The sequence below is a fragment of the Bos javanicus genome, chromosome 4 (genome assembly GCF_032452875.1).
Source record: "Bos javanicus breed banteng chromosome 4, ARS-OSU_banteng_1.0, whole genome shotgun sequence".
NCBI classification, from domain to species: Eukaryota; Metazoa; Chordata; class Mammalia; order Artiodactyla; family Bovidae; genus Bos; species Bos javanicus.
Window position 1 is genome coordinate 66,201,601 of NC_083871.1, and position 18,257 is coordinate 66,219,857.

Genomic DNA, 18,257 nt, shown 5'->3' on the forward strand with positions numbered 1-18,257 from the left:
TCGGATAGAGGGAACAGTCAATAAACCGCAAATGCCACATCCTCTGCTCAGCCTCTGCCAGGCCCCAGATGGAAACATTTGTTCCCTCTCACGACGCAAACAGGCCTGGGCTCAGGCCTGATCTGGAGGCCGGGCAGGGTGAGAACCGGAGGGACTGGATCGAATTCATCTGTCTCCCACCCAAGTGCGCTGTCATCCTCGTCGGCAGGGGCCTGAGGAGGGTCTCACAACAGGGCCACCCAAAGTCTCTGGGGGTCCTGAAGACTGACGCGGGTCTGCTGCCACCTACTGTCCATTCTCCTGCAAAACCCAAAAATCGGACGGGGCACACCCAATGTCAGTCATTGAATGCCTGGAACTGACTACTGGCTTTGACAGAGACAGGGACATTGATGCTGTGGTCAGGCAGTGGCTGTGCCCAGGCTGCAGAGACCCATGCAGAACAAGGCAGGCTAATCACAGCTATTCCTCACCCAGTGTTACTAGCTCACCATGAGGTTTTTGCATTAAATGCAGCCTCTTCAACCCAAGGCTGCCCTGCCCTGTCAACAGAGCCCCCATCTGCTCCTGGATCTTCCACTCTTCTGCAAGGACCACAGTTTAGCACCCGATTACATAGAGCATGGGCTTCAGAGCAGGGAGCCATCTCATCGTTTCATATCCCCAGTGCCGGATCTGGACATCAAGAAAGCTCAAAGCTACGTCCTGTCTGAGACAGCAGAGCATTGTTCAGCTATGATGCCAGTGATGGGTCACGGTGTTCTCACAATGAGAGCTGAGGGGTCTCAATGGGAGGGGCTGTCTGCAGGCCTATATCAGATTTCACTCCAGCCTGCCCCTCTGGAGTCTGTCTCCTCACCTGTAAATGATCCCTGTTTGGCCTGCCTCACCAGGGGATCCTATGCACCAGAGGTGAGAGCCATGAGCAAGCTTTGGAAATGTCTATTTCCATTATCCCACTGGGAGCCGGGGGAGTGTAGAAGGAATCATGAGGACTGACACGGAAGATGCAAGGAGTCCCTTGCCTGGTCACCCCCATCCCAGCTGCCGTCTGCGTTGGCTGCTAACGGCTCACAGCTGCACCCATTGCCAGAGACCTATCCATAAAAGTCAGCCAGGAGGTGGCACACTGCCCCCCAGTATGGGCCCCCCATAGCCCATGGCTGACACAAGAAAAATAGGCCCTCTCCTGGCTTAAAGGTGGAAGCAGCTCTGGGTCAGTCCATACTCTCATCTCCCTGCGGGAGGAGCCTGCCTGCCCCCCACATCCTCCCCTGCCCTTGCATGTGTCCCTCACTGCCTTTCTCCTGAGAGCACACCCCCGACAGATTACATGTGCCTGACCCTCCATCTCAGGCTGAGCTTCCAGGACACTGCTTCTCCAAACTCGGCCTGCAGCCCATCACCTGGAAGGCTTGTTAAAATACGCTGCCGGGTGTCACCCCCAAAGTTCCAATTCCGCAGGTCAGGCAAGCTGTGTTCCTAACACATTCCCAGGCAATGCACGTGCTCCTGGTCCAGGGAGCAGAGTCTGAGAATAGCTGTTCTTGGGACTTTGACCTAAGATAGAAATCATTCACAAGTAACAGGCAAAGGGGCCAGAGGTGTCAGGATTAAGCCATGTAGCACCCAGCCTGCCTCCCAGTCAAAACCCTGCAGCTGGAACAGGAGATCATCATGCCTCCAGCAACAGATCCCCGTGCTCAGGGCTGGAGGAGAATCTGGGTTGCTGAGCCCTGCCTGTATCATTTTACTACAAGAGCTCAGAGGAGCCCACAGTCCAGGAGGGACTCCCATGGCACAGGAACCCAGTTTGAATGCTCATTCTCTACACAAGATGAACATCAGGGGTCAGCCAAAAAGACTGATTGCTGGATCTCAGATAAAGTGAAAGTTTGATCTGGACACATCCAAGGCCATGTGTAAATGGAGGATGAGGGGCTGACAGAGACTGTGGTGGTTGTTTTTGTCCCTAAGTTGTGTCTGATTCTTTGCAACCCCAGGACGGAGAGCCCACCAGGCTCCTCTGTCCAAGAATACTGGCGTGGGTTGCCAGTTCCTTTTCCAGGTGATCTTCCCAACCCAGGGATCAAACCCATGTCTCCTGCATTGGCAAGCGGATTCTTTACCACTGAGCCACCAGGGAAGTCCTCAGAGATGGAGACAACCATAAAGAGCAGTCCATCCAATCCCTTCCCTTACAGACAGGAGCACAGAGGACCAGAAAGGGCTGGAGATCTGACCAAAGCAGACATTCTACCTGCAAACACAGGAAAAATAAGCGCTCGATTTAAAGGCAAGACAACTGCTTTTACTGTCCTCAGAGAATAGCCGTGAGCAATCCTATTACCTGGGCTCTAGTAACAGTCCTGGTGTGAGAAACAACCTCTTCACGGCTTCACTTAGACCCCGAGGCCAGAAGAGAAGAGAATTGATGCACAGTTGCATCACAACAGCATCAACAGGGCCTGAAATAAGAACCACAGGACAGCTGACTGCTCACATCTGCAGATTCCAGACACAAGGTCCCTGACTCACAGGCCACAGGGAGGCCAGTTAACAAAGAAACACAATTGGCTTGATAAAATATATCCCGACAGGTGGGCAATGGACTGTGCCCCAACGTCCATGACCTAACCCTGCTCCTTCCACCGTCTTCCTCATTTCAGGGAACAGCAACCCCATCTCCCGGTTGTTCAGCCAAAAACTTTGGCGTCATCCTTGCCTCTCTTTTTCTCTAATGCACACATCTAATCCATGGGCAAATCCTGTTGACTCAACCACTTACAGGTTCCCCTTCCACTCAAAAGTAAAGCCTTCCCATGAAAGCTTTCCTAGGCTGAAGTGGGGCAAAGCCAAGAAGCAATGACCTTAGGACACATCTTGTTAACAGGGGCACAGAACAAACTGAGATCAAGCCCAGAGGCTCACGGGCACAGAGCAGAGGGTGGTTCCGGGGGAACGGGCTTGGTAGTGCCGCTCTGGCGGCTGTTCCCGGGGAAAGCTGCCTTTGCAACGACTCAGTGCAAAGCGCTGATCACTATTTTCACTTTTTGTCTTTGCCTTAAAAGTGAAAATCCTCTTTGGATTTATTTTGCTTAACTAATATAGGTCTTTAGTAAAAGTGAACTGGAATAAAACTAAATTCAAAAAGCAGAAGATCCATGTGTGTGTGTGTGTGTGTGTTTCCTCTAGCTCATGTCTCATCACCTTCACTGCCACTACCCGATTCAAGCCACCATCAGCTCTCCTGAAGACGGTTGCATCGCCCCTGCCTGTTTTCAGCCTTGTCTCCTGAATCTATTCTCAACCCCAACCAGCAACCAGAGGGATCCTACTTAACACAAGTCACCACATGCCCTGCCTCTGCCTAACCTCCAAAGGCTCCGTCATCACCTAGAGGTAAAGCCAGCACCTTCAGAGGCCTCCAGATCCCCCTGCTCCCTCACCCCCTCCCTCTCCTCCTCTCTGCCTCTTCTGCTCAGCCTGAACAAGCAACCCCAGGACCTATGCATGGCTGCTCTCTCTTTACATTTGCTTTCAGGGATCAAACGTTGGTTCCCTGTCTTCCTTCTGGTCTCCTCTCATGCATTTTCTCAAAAAAGGTTTCCCCAGCTACCCCTTGTAAAATAGCAGCCCCAAAGCCAGGGCTCTCCATCACACTTCCTTGATTTATTAATACTTTTCCTTGCAGCACACAGGTACATTGTATATTTGCCTGTTGGGTGGATATGCTGGCTGCCTCTCCCCACCAGAAGTATACACTTCACAAGAGCAGAGACTTGGTCTGTTTCATCCACATGGAATCACCAGTGGATAGAACTGTGTCTGGCACACAGGAGCCTATCACAGGTGGAGTGCTGGCAGAAGTTAATCAGCTCTCCAGGGTGAGTGAGGGGGATGCTAATTTGCAGCATTTGCCAATTTTCTGGGGCTTCTCAGGTGGTGCAGTGGTAAAGAATCTGCGTGCCAATGCAGGAGACACAGGAGACACAGGTTCAATCCCTGGGTCGGGAAGATCCCCTGGAGTAAGAAAATGGCAACCCACTCCAGCATTCTTGCCTGGGAAAATTCCATGGACAGAGGAGCCTGGTGGGCTACAGTCCATGGGATCACAAAGAGTCAGACATGACTAAGCATGCACGCATAGCTAAACATGGTTCAACTACTCCTACCATGACCAAGTTCAAGCTACTAGCTTGACATCAGACATGGCAACAATGGGCTCTGTGAGCCAGGACAAGCTGGCTCTAACACACTATGGCATTCATTAAAGAGTTATTAATAAGTTAACTGAATAAATGAATATTTCTGTGAATTGATGTGGATTTTTTGAGGACTAACTCCATGAACTAGGGTCTAAAGTCAAGTCTCTCTGAAACCAAGGGAATCGCTGCATAAGGAATAGGAATGTCATGTGTTGACTGGTGACAATTGTGTGGGCGGCTTATACTGAGAACAGGAAGGGTCATACACATTTTGAGCAAAAGCTCTAAACATAGCCAGTGAGAGTAGAGCTTATAGAAAGACTGTAGGACCCTTGCAAGAGCTCAAGTGAGTCATCTCCCCTCTGCTCCCTGAGCCCTGCTCCCCAACTGCCAGATGAAGGGCTAGGATCCTAAGGACCTTTCTACCCCTGACAAACTATAAGGTTAAGAATTGAGACAGATCCTAAAGCAGCATCTATTCCCCTCTGCTTTTAAAACACCCAATTGAAAATATCTTTTTAAAAAAAAATTCAATGAAATTAAACTTGAATTTCATGGATTCCCATCATTCTTTAAGCTTGCCTTCTGGGAAAACATTCACTGTCCCCAAGGTGACATCCATCAGCGTTCAGGAAATTCACAACTGCCCTGAGCTCACTGGACACACCACGGCAGCCCCAGAGCCAGACATCTTCTCCACGCCTAATCCCGGAGCTCCCAGGGACTGACTGGGCTTTCCTGGTTCCCTTCCCACAGGTGACCCACATGAAAAAGAGAGACATTTATGACAGTCAAACAGGGGAGAATGCCTGGAAAAGGTGAAAACAACACAATTTCTTCTGGGAGTGGTAGAAAGGGATACCTGAGAGATTAAAAGTAAGCACTTTAAAAATCATAAGGAGACCAAAAAAGATTTTAAACACTGCAAGAAAAAAACAGTTGCCCTCTGTAGCAGGCAGGTTAATGCCCACCCCTAATAATGCTCATTTCTTAAGTTCTGGAACCTGTGGTATGTTGGGTTACGTGGCAAGGGAATTAGGTTCCAGATGGAGATAAGGTTGCTGGTCCTCTGACCTTGAGATCAGACTATTCTGGATATTCCTGATGGAACCCAATGGAACCAGAGGGATCCTTCAAAGGGGAAGGAGGAGGCAGAAAAGGGAGAACCAGAGAAATGGGAGCCTGAGAAGGACACAGCCAACACTGATGGCTGGGAAGATGGAGAAACGGGCCACAGAGCAAGGGAGGTGGGTGACCTTCTGAATCTGGAAAAAACAAGGAAACAGATTCTCACCTTTTGTTCAATCACTCAGTCGAGTCCACTCTTTGCAACCCCATGGACCATAGCATGCCTGGCTTCCCTGTTCCTTCACTATCTCCCAGAGTTTGCTCAAACTCGTGTCCATTGAGTCAGTCATGCCATCCAATCTCTGTCACCCTCTTTTCCCCTAGAGGCTCCAAAAAGAACACAGCCCTGCCATCACCTTGACTTTAGCCCAATGAGACTCGATTCTGATCTCTATCTTTCAGAACCTAGATACTGCTGCTGCGGCCACTGCCATGGGTTGAACTCCCAAGGGAGGCCAACAGTGCTTTTTAACTTCTGACCCTGATTACACCCATGGTTCCAAAGGAGACTGGGCAAAAGTACATGGCTGCAGCTTCCACAGCCCACACACATCTGGAAAACGTAAGTGGAAGACAATTCCTATTTTCAAACATCCGGCATGTTGTGCTTTGAACTAATGTGCAGAAAATCAACCACAGCATGGTACAAGTGGCCATGAGAAGGCCCAGGGGTTCACTCTGACAGACTCAGACAAATGACCGGCCACCGTACCCCGAGAGAGTGCTGTGAGCACCACGCGTGAGGCTGCTCCCAACCAGACTATCAACCTTCCCCAAGTGCCACTTGGGGAACTGCAGGCTTCAAACAGTGAGCTCTGGGACTTGTAAATAAAGAATTGGAAGATATGTTCTTAGTACTGCACGTGAGGTTTATAGAGGGCCTACTCTGGGCCAGGCGTGTAGGTGATAGCAAGACACGCAAACGTGTAGAAAAGGCAGAGTAAGGCAAGGGTTACAGGATCACCTCAGTCAGGGCCAGAGTCCCAGCAGATCTGACTGATGGTGAGAGAAACACACCAAGGCAGTCCTGATAAGCCAGCAACAAATGACAGGTGGCCCCAAACAGCCACAACCCCCACTGTGAGAGCCCAGACGATTTACACATTTTTAAAGTATCTTCTAAAGTCAAAGGACACCGGAAAGAAACAAAATCAAAGCAGAAAATAGTTCCTTCAGCAACTGAGTCAGATCTCAGGAACCAGGGTCAGAAGGGGCCTGACTGCACAGATATGCATGTTCCCTGACATCTCAGCAGGTCCTGTCCTCCACCTGTCCCCTCTCCCAGGACACATGCTAACTCCCCCGCCCCCAGGTATAACATCCATGGCCATCCCTGAACCTGATGTTGCAAGGCCCAGCAAAGGCCCCCAGTAGCCACCTTCCCTCCAGCTTCATTAGGCCTCAGTGATGGAGCATGTGCCATGCCTATGAGCCAGGTCTGCTGTCCTCTCACTGCCCCTTGTCAGTTTTACAAGAACTACATATGCATACAACTCTCTACCTGAAGAGTTCACAGGATCTTATACACACTAGAACTTAGACCTATGTTTACTGAATTGAATAAAAAAAAAACAAGTGATGGGCAGACAGAACTGCTGGAGAGGGGTTGGGAAGGACAGGAGACAGTGTCCTCTGGGATTTATCAAGTGGGATTACTTTGGCCCTGGTTTCAAACCAAGCGTGCTACAGCTTTGAGCAGTGTAGCTGCCAATAGCACAAAGCCGCCTAACGGAGGTGACTTGCATCTCCCCAGAAACTTGACAGGCTCCTTTAATTCTCTGTGCCTCGGCTTTCTCACCGAAAATGGAATAATAATTGCTGGGGAAGGAAGATGCTTGTTCTCAGCTCCCACAGTGTCCTGGGTGTTTGGAGGAAGTTCTACTGGTCTACCCCATGGACCTTTCCTCTCCTCCTTTGTGTATTCACTCCATCCTGAGGAAGGAGGTGTGTCTTGTCTGATTGGCTAATTGGGGAAAGAAAGGAAAGAGGAGCATCAGCTGCACCCTGTCTCCTCTGGGAGGGAGTTGCTCTTCCAGGGCCACGCCTCCCACCACGTGGCTTGGGCCTGAGATGAGGTGAGGAAGTCTGTCCCACGCTGGGCACACCATGACTCGTAGTCTGCTGTGTCTTCTATCTTTCCATTATCAATCTCAGAGATGATATGCATTTTACCCCAATCTAGTTAATACCCTTTGTTTTATTGGGCAATTTGTTCCAAACTCAGGAGAATACTATTTAATGACAAACTCCCCTCTCCACCAGAAAAAAAAACTAATAATATCCACCTCAATGGATTATCCTAAAGAGCAAATGAGATAATATACACATGTGTTTAGCATGGTGCTCAACATACAGGGAGTAAGTAGAAGGTAAACAACAAAGCTCCCAAAATGTTTACTGATATAAAGATCAACGCTGTGATCACATCACATGTTCAACACTCCTAGTTGTGCTTCCGGAGAAGGCAATGGCACCCCACTCCAGTACTCTTGCCTGGAAAATCCCATGGACGGAGGAGCCTGGTAGGCTGCAGTCCATGGAGTCGCTGAGCGTCGGACACGACTTCACTTTCACTTTCACTTTTCACTTTCATGCATTGGAGAAGGAAATGGCAACCCACTCCAGTGTTCTTGCCTGGAGAATCCCAGGGATGGGGAGCCTGGTGGGCTTCCGTCTATGGGGTCGCACAGAGTCGGACACGACTGAAGTGACTTAGCAGTAGCAGCAGCAGTTGTGCTTCACCTGGTACTGAGGGAGGGGCAGTGGCAGCATGCTGACCTGCCACCTCCCTCTTCCTATAAGACAAAGTTCATACTATCTTTCAAAGGTCCGATAACTCGTCAAAGGCCACAGTTATTATAAAGGGCAGAGGTGGTTTGCCAGTCCAGGTCATCAGACTCCAGAGTCCATTTCAGGCAATGCCAGATGCTGTAATAACAATAAAATAGGCTAGAGGTGATGGGGTGGAGGTGAAGTTGGTCAAAGAAAACCACTATGAGTTCAGAACATCTGATTGACAAGAAAGAGACAGTCATGAGATGGGTTGACAGCAGGACCTTTACAGCAAGGGGATGACCCAGTTCTTCCTCATGTAGAAAGAAGCTAGACATGTTGGGTGAACAGAGAATAAAGATCTGTATTGTCAATCCTAAAAGAATGGAGAAGTAGGGAACTGACCCTACTAAGATAATAGGCTATAACTACAATGCCATAGTACTAAAAGCTATGATCATGTGTTTTTTATTTTAAAAAAAAATGAAACTCAGAGAGATCAAAGACAGATCCATGTCTACATGGATGGAGAAGGAAATGGCAACCCACTCCAGTATTCTTGCCTAGGAAATCTCATGGACAGAGGGGCTGGGCGGGCTACGGTCCACGGAGTCACAGAAGAGTTGCACACAACTTAGCAACAACAACAACATCTTTATGGGAACTTAGAAAAGAATCAAGACAGCTCCATAAATCTATGGGGTAAAGAACAAATTGTAGAGTAGGTGATGCTAGGAAAACTGTCTTACTATTGAATATATGGAGAAAAATAAAAGTGAGTCTTTCAGCCTAACAAATACACAAGATTAAATACCTAAATGTGAAAGCTAAAATTATAAAGTTAATGGAAAAACATAAGAGAATACCAGCGAAATCTAAAGAATGAACTTAATAAAGAAAAATGCAAATCATAGGCCAAACAAGAAATTTCTTAATTATGTCAAAATTAAGAATTTCTGTTCAACAAAGAAGATAATGGACAAAGTTATGGGACAAATAAAAATGACAGAAGTTATTTTACAAAATCTAAAACTAATGAGAGATTAATATCTACCAAAAGAAAGTTAAATTCTCTTGGAGGAAGATAACATTAATCAGACAACATTAATCACTACAATTATTTCTATGCAATGTCTGGAATTCAATCAGTTCATCAATGCAAAGAAAAGGACAAAACGATCAAAACCTGAAAGAAAAACAGACAGTATCAATAAACCTATAGGTGATCCAGATATGGAAGTGACCAAACAGGACTTTAATATCACTGTGAATAATATGCTCAAGAAAATAAAAGATGGAGAATCTCACAAAAGACTGCTATTTTTTAAAAAGAAATAGAAATTATAAAACTGACAAATAATTAAAGAATTTATTATATGTATTTAATAGCATGGCAAAAGAGAAGAAACATGAACCAGAAGGTAGAGCAAAAGAAAATATCTAGATTAAAGTAGAGAGAGAAGGAAAAAAAAAGATGGAAAATATAGGAAAACATTCTTTCCCATCTAGTCTATGTGTAACTGGAGGGCCAGGAGAGAAAAGAGAAAATGGGATAAAAGTAATATTTGAAAAGATAATAGATAATAATTTCCAAAACTCATGAAAGATATCAATCCCAAGTTGCAGGAAGCTCTACATATCCCATTGTGGCTCAGCTGGTAAAGAACCCACCTGCAATGAAGGAGACCTGGGTTCGATTCCTGGGATGGGGAGATCCCCTGTAGAAGGGAATGGCAACCCACTCCAGTATCCTGGCCTGGAGAATTCTATGGACTGTGTAGTCCATAGAGTCACAAAGAGTCACACACGACTGAGCAGCTTTCACTTCACTTCACTACATATCCCAAGCAGAATCATCAAAGAAAACCATGCTGAGGCACATTATAGTAACTCTGTTGAAATCAAAGAATGAGAAAATCTTAAAAGAGGGGGGGGAAAAAGCAGCCAGAGGTTAAAAAACAAGACACACTACCTTCAAAAGAGTAATACAAAGGTAAGACGATGGAATGAAATATTTAAAGTCCTGAAAAAATAAACCACCAATCTAGAATTCTATACCCATTGAAATATCCTTCAAAAATAAAGGCAAAATAAAGACATCACTAAACAAAAATTGAAAAAAAATGTAACATACCTGTTAAAGAAATACTAAAGAAAGTTAAGTTCTTCAAGCAAAAGGAAAATGCAAATGCAATAATTATTTCAACTAAAGCAAAAAATTTTCAGACTAGATTTAAAAATCCAAATACATGCTGCCCATAGGAGATAAACTTTAAATATACACTAGACCATAAAGAAATCTCAACAAATATCAAAAGGACTGAAATCATAGAGAATATATTATGAACAATGTAGAAATAAGCTAAAAATCAACAACAAAAAGATAACCAGAAAAATAGCCCAAAGGCTTTTAATTAGTCAATACATGTCTAAATAACCCATGGGTCAAAAGAATAAATCACAACAGGAATGAGAAAATATTTAACTAAATTATATAATTATATAATGTATTAACGTGTGGGATACAGACAAAGCATTACTTGGAAATTTGTAGCTTTAAAAGATATTACAAAAGAAGAAGGCTGAGGTGGGTAGAAGGTGGGAAAAATGGGTCACCTGTTTTTGTTCTGCTTTGTTTTAGTTCAGTTTAAATAATTAGCTTTTAAAGGGGGAAAGCCTGGTAAACCCCAAAGGCTTTTAGTTGGCACCCTTAAATATGAAAAAATATATATTTATGGACTATATGGAAAAGATATACCATAAAAACACTAATCGAAGGAAAGCTGAGGTAGCTATACCTAGATAGACATTAAGGCAATAAGCATTACTAGAAATGAAGAGAAATTTCATAATAATAGAAGTCTCTCCAACAGAAAGTTATAATAATTCTATATGTATATGTATCAAATAAACTAGCCAAAAAAATGTCTAAGCAAAGTAGGCCCAGCTTATCCATGGTCACAAGGGGACTTAATAGACTACATCGGTTTAGCTTCCCTTGTACTACCAATGTCTGGCACATATTAGATGCACAGCAAATGATTAAAACAGCAGTACTACAAACCAGGATGCCTATCTTATACCAGTCCTGCAGAAATTACTAGTGCTTAAAACACTGCAAGTAAATTACTAGTGCTTAAAACATACACAGGGGCTTCCTATGTGATTCAATGGTAAAGAATTCACCTGCCAATGCAGGAGATTCAGAAGACACAGGTTTGATCCCTGAATTAGAAAGATCCCCTGGAGTAGGAAATGGCAACCTGCTCCAGTATTCTTGCCTGAAAAATTCCATGGACAGAGAGGCCTGGCAGGCTACAGTCCATGGGGTTGTAAAGAGTCAGATATGACTGAGCACACATGCACTTTCTTGAAACATATACAACACATACAAACAAAAACACAATAATCTGAAGAGTATAAGATGGTGTTTACAGGCATGATGGGTTTTGGATTCATCTGTAAATTGAGGAATACCTTCTTGCTGGTTTAAGAATTATATAATAATATATGAAAAGTGGTATAGTGTCAGGCACTAAGTAAACACTCAATGGGAGCAGTTAATATACGTAAGAAATATTGAAAATAATTCTGGAATAGCAGTCAACAAACCCCCTAGAAATTAAAATCAGAAATGCCAAAAAGAAGAGGAGGAGGAAGAAGGGATAAAGAAGAAAAAGTGGCTGAGAATCAATAATTCAAGATACATATCAATAAAATAGAAAATAATAGCAAACTAAACTCAAAGAAAGCAGAATGAAAGAGTGAAAATCAATAAATTAGAAACCAAACCTACAACACTGAGGATGAGATGGTTGGATGGCATCATCAACTCAATGGACATGGGTTTGGGTGGACTCCGGGAGTTGATGATGGACAGGGAAGCCTGGTGTGCTGTGGTTCATGGGGTCGCAAAGAGTCAGACACGACTGAGCGACTGAACTGAACAGAAACCTACAAAGCCAAAAGTTACCTCTTTAAAAGAAAAAGCATATAATTCACAACCCCCTACTAAAACTAGCTGAGAAACAGAACACAAATTACCAGTATCAGGAATGGAAACAGAGACAATCTTGAAGACTGAAGACAATAAGAAGACATTATCAGTTCAGTTCAGTTTAGTTCAGTCGCTCAGTCGTGTCCGACTCTTTGCGACCCCATGAATTGCAGCACGCCAGGCCTCCCTGTCCATCACCAACTCCCGGAATTCACTCAAACTCATGTCCATCAAGTCAGTGATGCCATTCAGCCATCTCATCCTCTGTCGTCCCCTTCTCCTCCTGCCCCCAATCCCTCCCAGCATCAGAGTCTTTTCCAATGAGTCAACTCTTCGCATGAGGTGGCCAAAGTACTGGAGTTTCAGCTTGAGCATCATTCCTTCCAAAGAAATCCCAGGGCTGATTTCCTTTAGAATGGACTGGTTAGATCTCTTTGCAGTCCAAGGGACTCTCAAGAGTCTTCTCCAACACCACAGTTCAAAAGCATCAATTCTTCGGCACTCAGCTTTCTTCACAGCCCAACTCTCACATCCATACATGACTATTGGAAAAACCATAGCCTTGACTAGACGGACCTTTGTTGGCAAAGTAATGTCTTTGCTTTTGAATATGCTATCTAGGTTGGTCATAACTGTCCTTCCAAGGAGTAAGCGTCTTTTAATTTCATGGCCGCAATCACCATCTGCAGTGATTTTGGAGTCCAAAAAAAATAAAGTCTGACACTGTTTCCACTGTTTCACCATCTGTTTCCCATGAAGTGATGGGACCAGATGCCATGATCTTATAATTACAATTTTATATACATGAAGTTAAAATATACATTAAATGGTTAAATTCCTTGGAAAAATACAACTTGCCAAAACTGACACAAAATGAAATAGAAAAGTTTAATTACACATAAAAACGGATGCTTAGTTGTGAAAATACACAAATGATACCTAGAAAGACAAACAAATGCTAAACTGCTTGTGATTATGAATTACTTTGTTTTTTGCTTCTTGTGTTTTTTGGTTTCCTATTATGCACATGCTAACTTTTAAGAAATAAATGTTATTTTAAAAACATTAAAAAAAGATAATTTTAATTTAAAAATTTTTATTTGAATTCATAATTTAAAACCTTTTAAGTCAATGCTCAGAAAATTCTCTCAAATATTTAAGGAAGAAATAACACCAATCTTACACTAACTATTCAAGACTATTAAAAAAAAAAAAAAAGAAGAACTACTTCTAGCATACCCTAGATAAAAAAATCTGACAAGGCTGTTGTTCCAAGAAAGAAAATTTGCCAGCCAGTCTCCTTCATGAATTTATATACAAAAACCCTATACAAAATACTAATAAATTAAATCAAACAATATATAAAATTAATATATGATAGCCAAGTGTGTTTTATTCCAGAAATATAAGGTTGGTTTAACATTCAAAAATCAATCAGTGTAGGAATCCTCAAGGTTCATTGTGAAAGAATAAAAGAGAAGGACTCGGGATAGGGTTTTAAAAAACTGCCCCTTAAGGAGCCTCATGGGAGCTGATTCACCATCATACCTCCGGCTTCCAACCTCTCTTGTACCATATCAGCCTGACCCTTGAGAAGAAGTAAGAGCCAAAGAAATCTCCCCAAAGCTTCCTAGTGTGTGGGCTCTGGGCTATTTTCTCCCTGGTGGAATGACTAGCATCACTTCCCCCACTTCACCAGCCGCACTCAGAGCCCAAGGAGCCACTCAGGACTGGACTGTTCTCTGAAAAACCATCACCTGAGCATAGCACACTCACCTGAGGGATGGGGGCTGGCTCCCCTGCCGTTCGAACGCTCTCTCCGGCTTCTCCTGCGTCTTCGGGACATTCCCACTGGACAGGGAGAACTTCGGGGGGGTTCTGATGGCCTCTGAGCCACTGTCCACAGCTGGACTGTCTTCAGAAAGGTCTCTCCACCTACCACTCCCCCTGGGGAGCAGCCCTTTGCCTGGTAGGTGAGGCGGGCTGCCAGGCGAGGTTCTCTGCTTTTCCCAGGTTAGCTCGCTGAGCAGGCCCTGAGGGCTCCTAGAGGTGGAGGTGGTGCTGGAAGCTGGTCCCTCCAGAGGGGTGGGACAGGTGGAGGTGTGAGTAGAGAGCTCGGGCTCTTGTGGGCTCCCTTCCTTGTGAGGCTGGGTAGCACTGCTCAAGGCCTGGGACCGCCTCAGCGAGCGTTTGCGGAGGGAATCCTGAAAGGGAAAAAGACAAAAGCAGAGGTGAGGATCCCCTTGGAGGGAGGTGGGAAATAACCTACTTCAAGACTATGATGTTCCCTTCCCACTTTTTCCATCCTCAAGTCCTTCTCTTAAAATTCTACCTACCCTCTGAGGAGACTCTCAGGGGCCCCACTTCTCTCATGCTTTCTCAGCACCCCACGAGCATAAACCCCAGGAGCATGCCTCAGCCCCATCCCACACCCCTTAGAGAGAGCTCCAGGGTCAGCTACTACTACTACTAAGTCACTTCAGTCGTGTCCGACTCTGTGCAACCCCATAGACGGCAGCCCACCAGGCTCCCCCGTCCCTGGGAGTCTCCAGGCAAGAACACTGGAGTGGGCTGCCATTTCCTTCTCCAATGCGTGAAAGTGAAGTTGCTCAGTCGTTTCCAACCCTCAGCGACCCCATGGACTGCAGCCTACCAGGCTCCTCCATCCATGGGATTTTCCAGGCAAGAGTACTGGAGTGGGGTGCCGTTGCCTTCTCCATCCAGGGTCAGATGTATTCTAATTCCTGAATCGCCACCTGCTAGCTATGTCCCCTGTGACAAGTCATTGAACTTCTTTGTTCCTCACTTGCCCTTCCTGTAATCTAATCTGTCTACAATCTGCTATCTGTAATTTCTAAACCCCAAAACCTCTAAAAAGTGAACATTTCTGTTGGAATCCTATGGCAAATTCTTTTTAGTTGTTATGAAGTTACTTGTAGTCTTTTTTTTACCCCACCACACCATGGGGCTTGGCGTATCGTAGTTTCCTGACCAGGGATCAAACCCAGGCCCTCAGCAGTGAAAGTGAGGAACCTTAACCACTGGATTGTAGGAATTCCCTTGTGGTCTTTTTTCAAGCATGAATATTCATATGCTTTGTGGCAGATATGTTTTGTTTATGGGATGCTACATCAAACCCTACTTCGGGCATTCTGTGGTACGTGGTTTATGCACTGTATTTCCTTTCTGAAGTTTAAAAAAAAAAAATCTAAATTACAAAGCACATTTGGCCCAGAGGTTTTGGATAAACAATTGGGGACCTGCAGTGCTGACTTCCCACAAGACCACGGTGAGGGCTAAAGGAAAGACCCAGACCCATGTACGGCAGTAGCACAGAGCCAACCTCTTGAAGCAGCCAGCAAATGTTACAACGCCACTGCTTAGTATCTTTGCCCCTGTCCCCGCATACTCACGGCCCTACCCTTTCCTGCCAGTAGACCAAGTGATGGAGGCCGTTATTCCTTCCTCTCTGGTGTCCCCAGAGCTTCCCAGTTCAGTGACCTATACCTAGTAAGCAATCAAGTCTTGCTCACTTTCAAAATGCAGGAACTTCAGAGCAGTCAACTGAAGTGTCCTCTCTATCAATCATTAACCAGTAAAATGGGAACTCACGTTGTTACCCGTCTGAGGTGGAGGAGTAGAGGGAGGGGACAAAAATACACCTGCTGAGCTTTTTCTGGATCTCAGCAATTCCAGAAATAATCCTGAGCCAAATGGTAAAGCCTGTGCCAAAAAAAGAACATCTAATTCTGTCCTGTTCCCACCCAGTGGAAATTACTAGGCACCATAAACCTCCTCCGAAAGCCACCCAGGGCATTCCTTGCCACAGAGCAAAGAAAACATTAGTCATTGTTCCCAAGAAGACCCAAACTTCCGGCCAAGGGCAGGGAACCCAGCCTCTTACTCATCCTTCGAAAGTGCAGAGCTGACCTAGAGGTAAAAAATGATGCAATACCTAGCAAACCTCGCTCTTTTCTCTTGTATGGCCAAAGCACTCAAAAGCCCACAGAACACCTTCCAGAAAACCTGGGGAAATGCCACTTTAGTGTCCCTTCACAAGATTCAGATACCCCAGGGGAAAAAAACACCTCAGAGGAGAACTGCTTCTTCTTTGGGGAGGAGTTTGTGGCAATCTCTCAGTAGTAAAGCAGGTCCAAGCCCTCGCCCTCACACCTCAGTACTGAAGGGGACTGAACTGCACAGACTTGATGATTCGAAAGTCATGGTAGGCAGGACCTGCCTGGTGGTCCAGTGGCTAAGACTCTGCGCTCCCAATGCAGGGGACCCAGGTTCAATTCTTGGTCAGGGAACTAGATCCCACATGCCACAACTAAAGATCCCTCATGCCACAATGAAAATCGAAGATCCCTCGTGCCGCAACTAAGACCCGGCACTGCCAAACAAATAAATACATATATAAAAAAGCAAGTCATGGTACGATAGGACCCTAACATTCATCTGGTCCACCAGTTCTCAAAGTATAGCCCATCAACCTTAGGGGTCCCTGCCCAAACCCTTTCAGAGAGCTCAAAACTATTTTCATTATAATAATAAGATATGATGTGCGTTTTTCACCATGTTGATGCTTGCAGTGATGATCCAAAAGCACTGGTGGGAAAACCTGCTGACCTTCAGCACGAATCAAGGCAGCGGCACCCAACTATACCAGTGCTCGAGGTATTCAACCCCACTTACAATAAACATGCTAATTTCACTTAAGAATGTCCTTGCTGATGCACAGAAAATGTTAATTGCCTCCGATCTTGATCCTGTGTTAGACATCTCTTTAATAGTCTGTGTGACAAAGTAGGAGATATATATATAAACATTGTGTGGGATACAGATGATGACGGCTGTGACTAGGCAAAGCCCTATATGCAGCCATCTGAGCTGTGAGCTGAACTTGCTACTGTGTTTCATGGAACCACTGACAGATGAACTACGGTTAATTCAGACAGGTCTTTGGCAGGCATTTTCTTGAAAATAAATTGAACTCAAGGGAAACAAATGATATATTGTTGCCAGTGATCAAATACAAGTTACCTTAAAAATCAGAATTTGGAGAAACATGTTTACCATTATGAACTTGAGGGCTTCTGGATACTTAAAAACTTTCTGAGGAGTTGAGTGATGACATTAACAAATGTGACTTTTTTTTATGGTTTCTTGTATAATGAAATGTGTCAACATTCAGAGAATCTATATAACTTCATAAAACAATAACTTTCAGGTGACCAATGCATCGTGTTACTAAGCCATGCGGTGGTAAAAGATTCATTCAAAGTGCAAAACAAACCAATGAAAACTGATAACACACAAAAAGTTCATTGGGATGGTTTCAGATTCCACATTAAGAAACAACTTGTCTAGCTTTGATGTAATAGTAAAGAATACCCCTAGTTTTCTGAAAAGACAATGAAGAAACTTTTCCCTTTTCCAATTGCATGATCATCTCTGAGCCATGAAATTCCAGATCTCAAAGGTGTCTCGGACACCTGGTCTAACAAACAAGACCATGGCCAAGAGACCGTGTCCAAAAGACCTTTAAAGACCTTGTCCAAAAATCTCACGAGATGTAGGCAGGGGCGGAGAGAGGGTCCACTGCTTTTTGCCTTTAATTCCAGATGAGCTGGAAGAACAGCGCTGCCCCTGAAGCCTCACTTGCATGTACACATGCTGCCCCGAGAGTGGGGTGACCAGCGTGGACACAGATGACCTGTTTTTGGTTTGCTTAGGCTCCCTGATTTGACTGACAGTACACTATGAGTTTGGTGTTTGATTTTCCTTTGTTGTTCTGTTTCTCTTTTAAAGTTTTACAAACTCTTTTTACATTCATTCTCTCCTTTGCTTTAGTTTCCCACCTGACAGGAGCCTACCATCGCCTCTCTTTAAGGGAGTCTATAAAACATCAGTGTTAAATTTTTAGAATTTTTTTTAAAGCAAAACCAAACTATAAGGATTGGGATTTCTTTTTCCTCTTTTCACTATCATGTTTTTAAAAATAAAAAGTACGTTCTCTAGACTTGGCTGGGTCCCCCACTCCTGAACTGCAAAGATAAACCTAGGTCGATGTGTTCTCACTCGGCAAAGGAACATAGAACCATGGTAACCACCTAGTTGATAAGATGGGTAAACTGAGGGCAGGGAAGGTG

At 44.7% G+C, this 18,257-nt stretch overlaps 1 protein-coding gene across 4 annotated transcripts in view; it reads right to left on the minus strand.

The window, feature by feature from the left end:
- Positions 1-18,257, minus strand: part of MINDY4 (MINDY lysine 48 deubiquitinase 4) — a 118,517-nt gene that overhangs the window by 83,758 nt on the left and 16,502 nt on the right. For all 4 annotated transcript variants that reach the window (XM_061414216.1, XM_061414215.1, XM_061414214.1 and 1 more), the window contains one exon: positions 13,882-14,309. In XM_061414216.1, the coding sequence (XP_061270200.1) occupies positions 13,882-14,309 (428 nt within the window). The remainder of the gene's footprint in view (positions 1-13,881; positions 14,310-18,257) is intronic.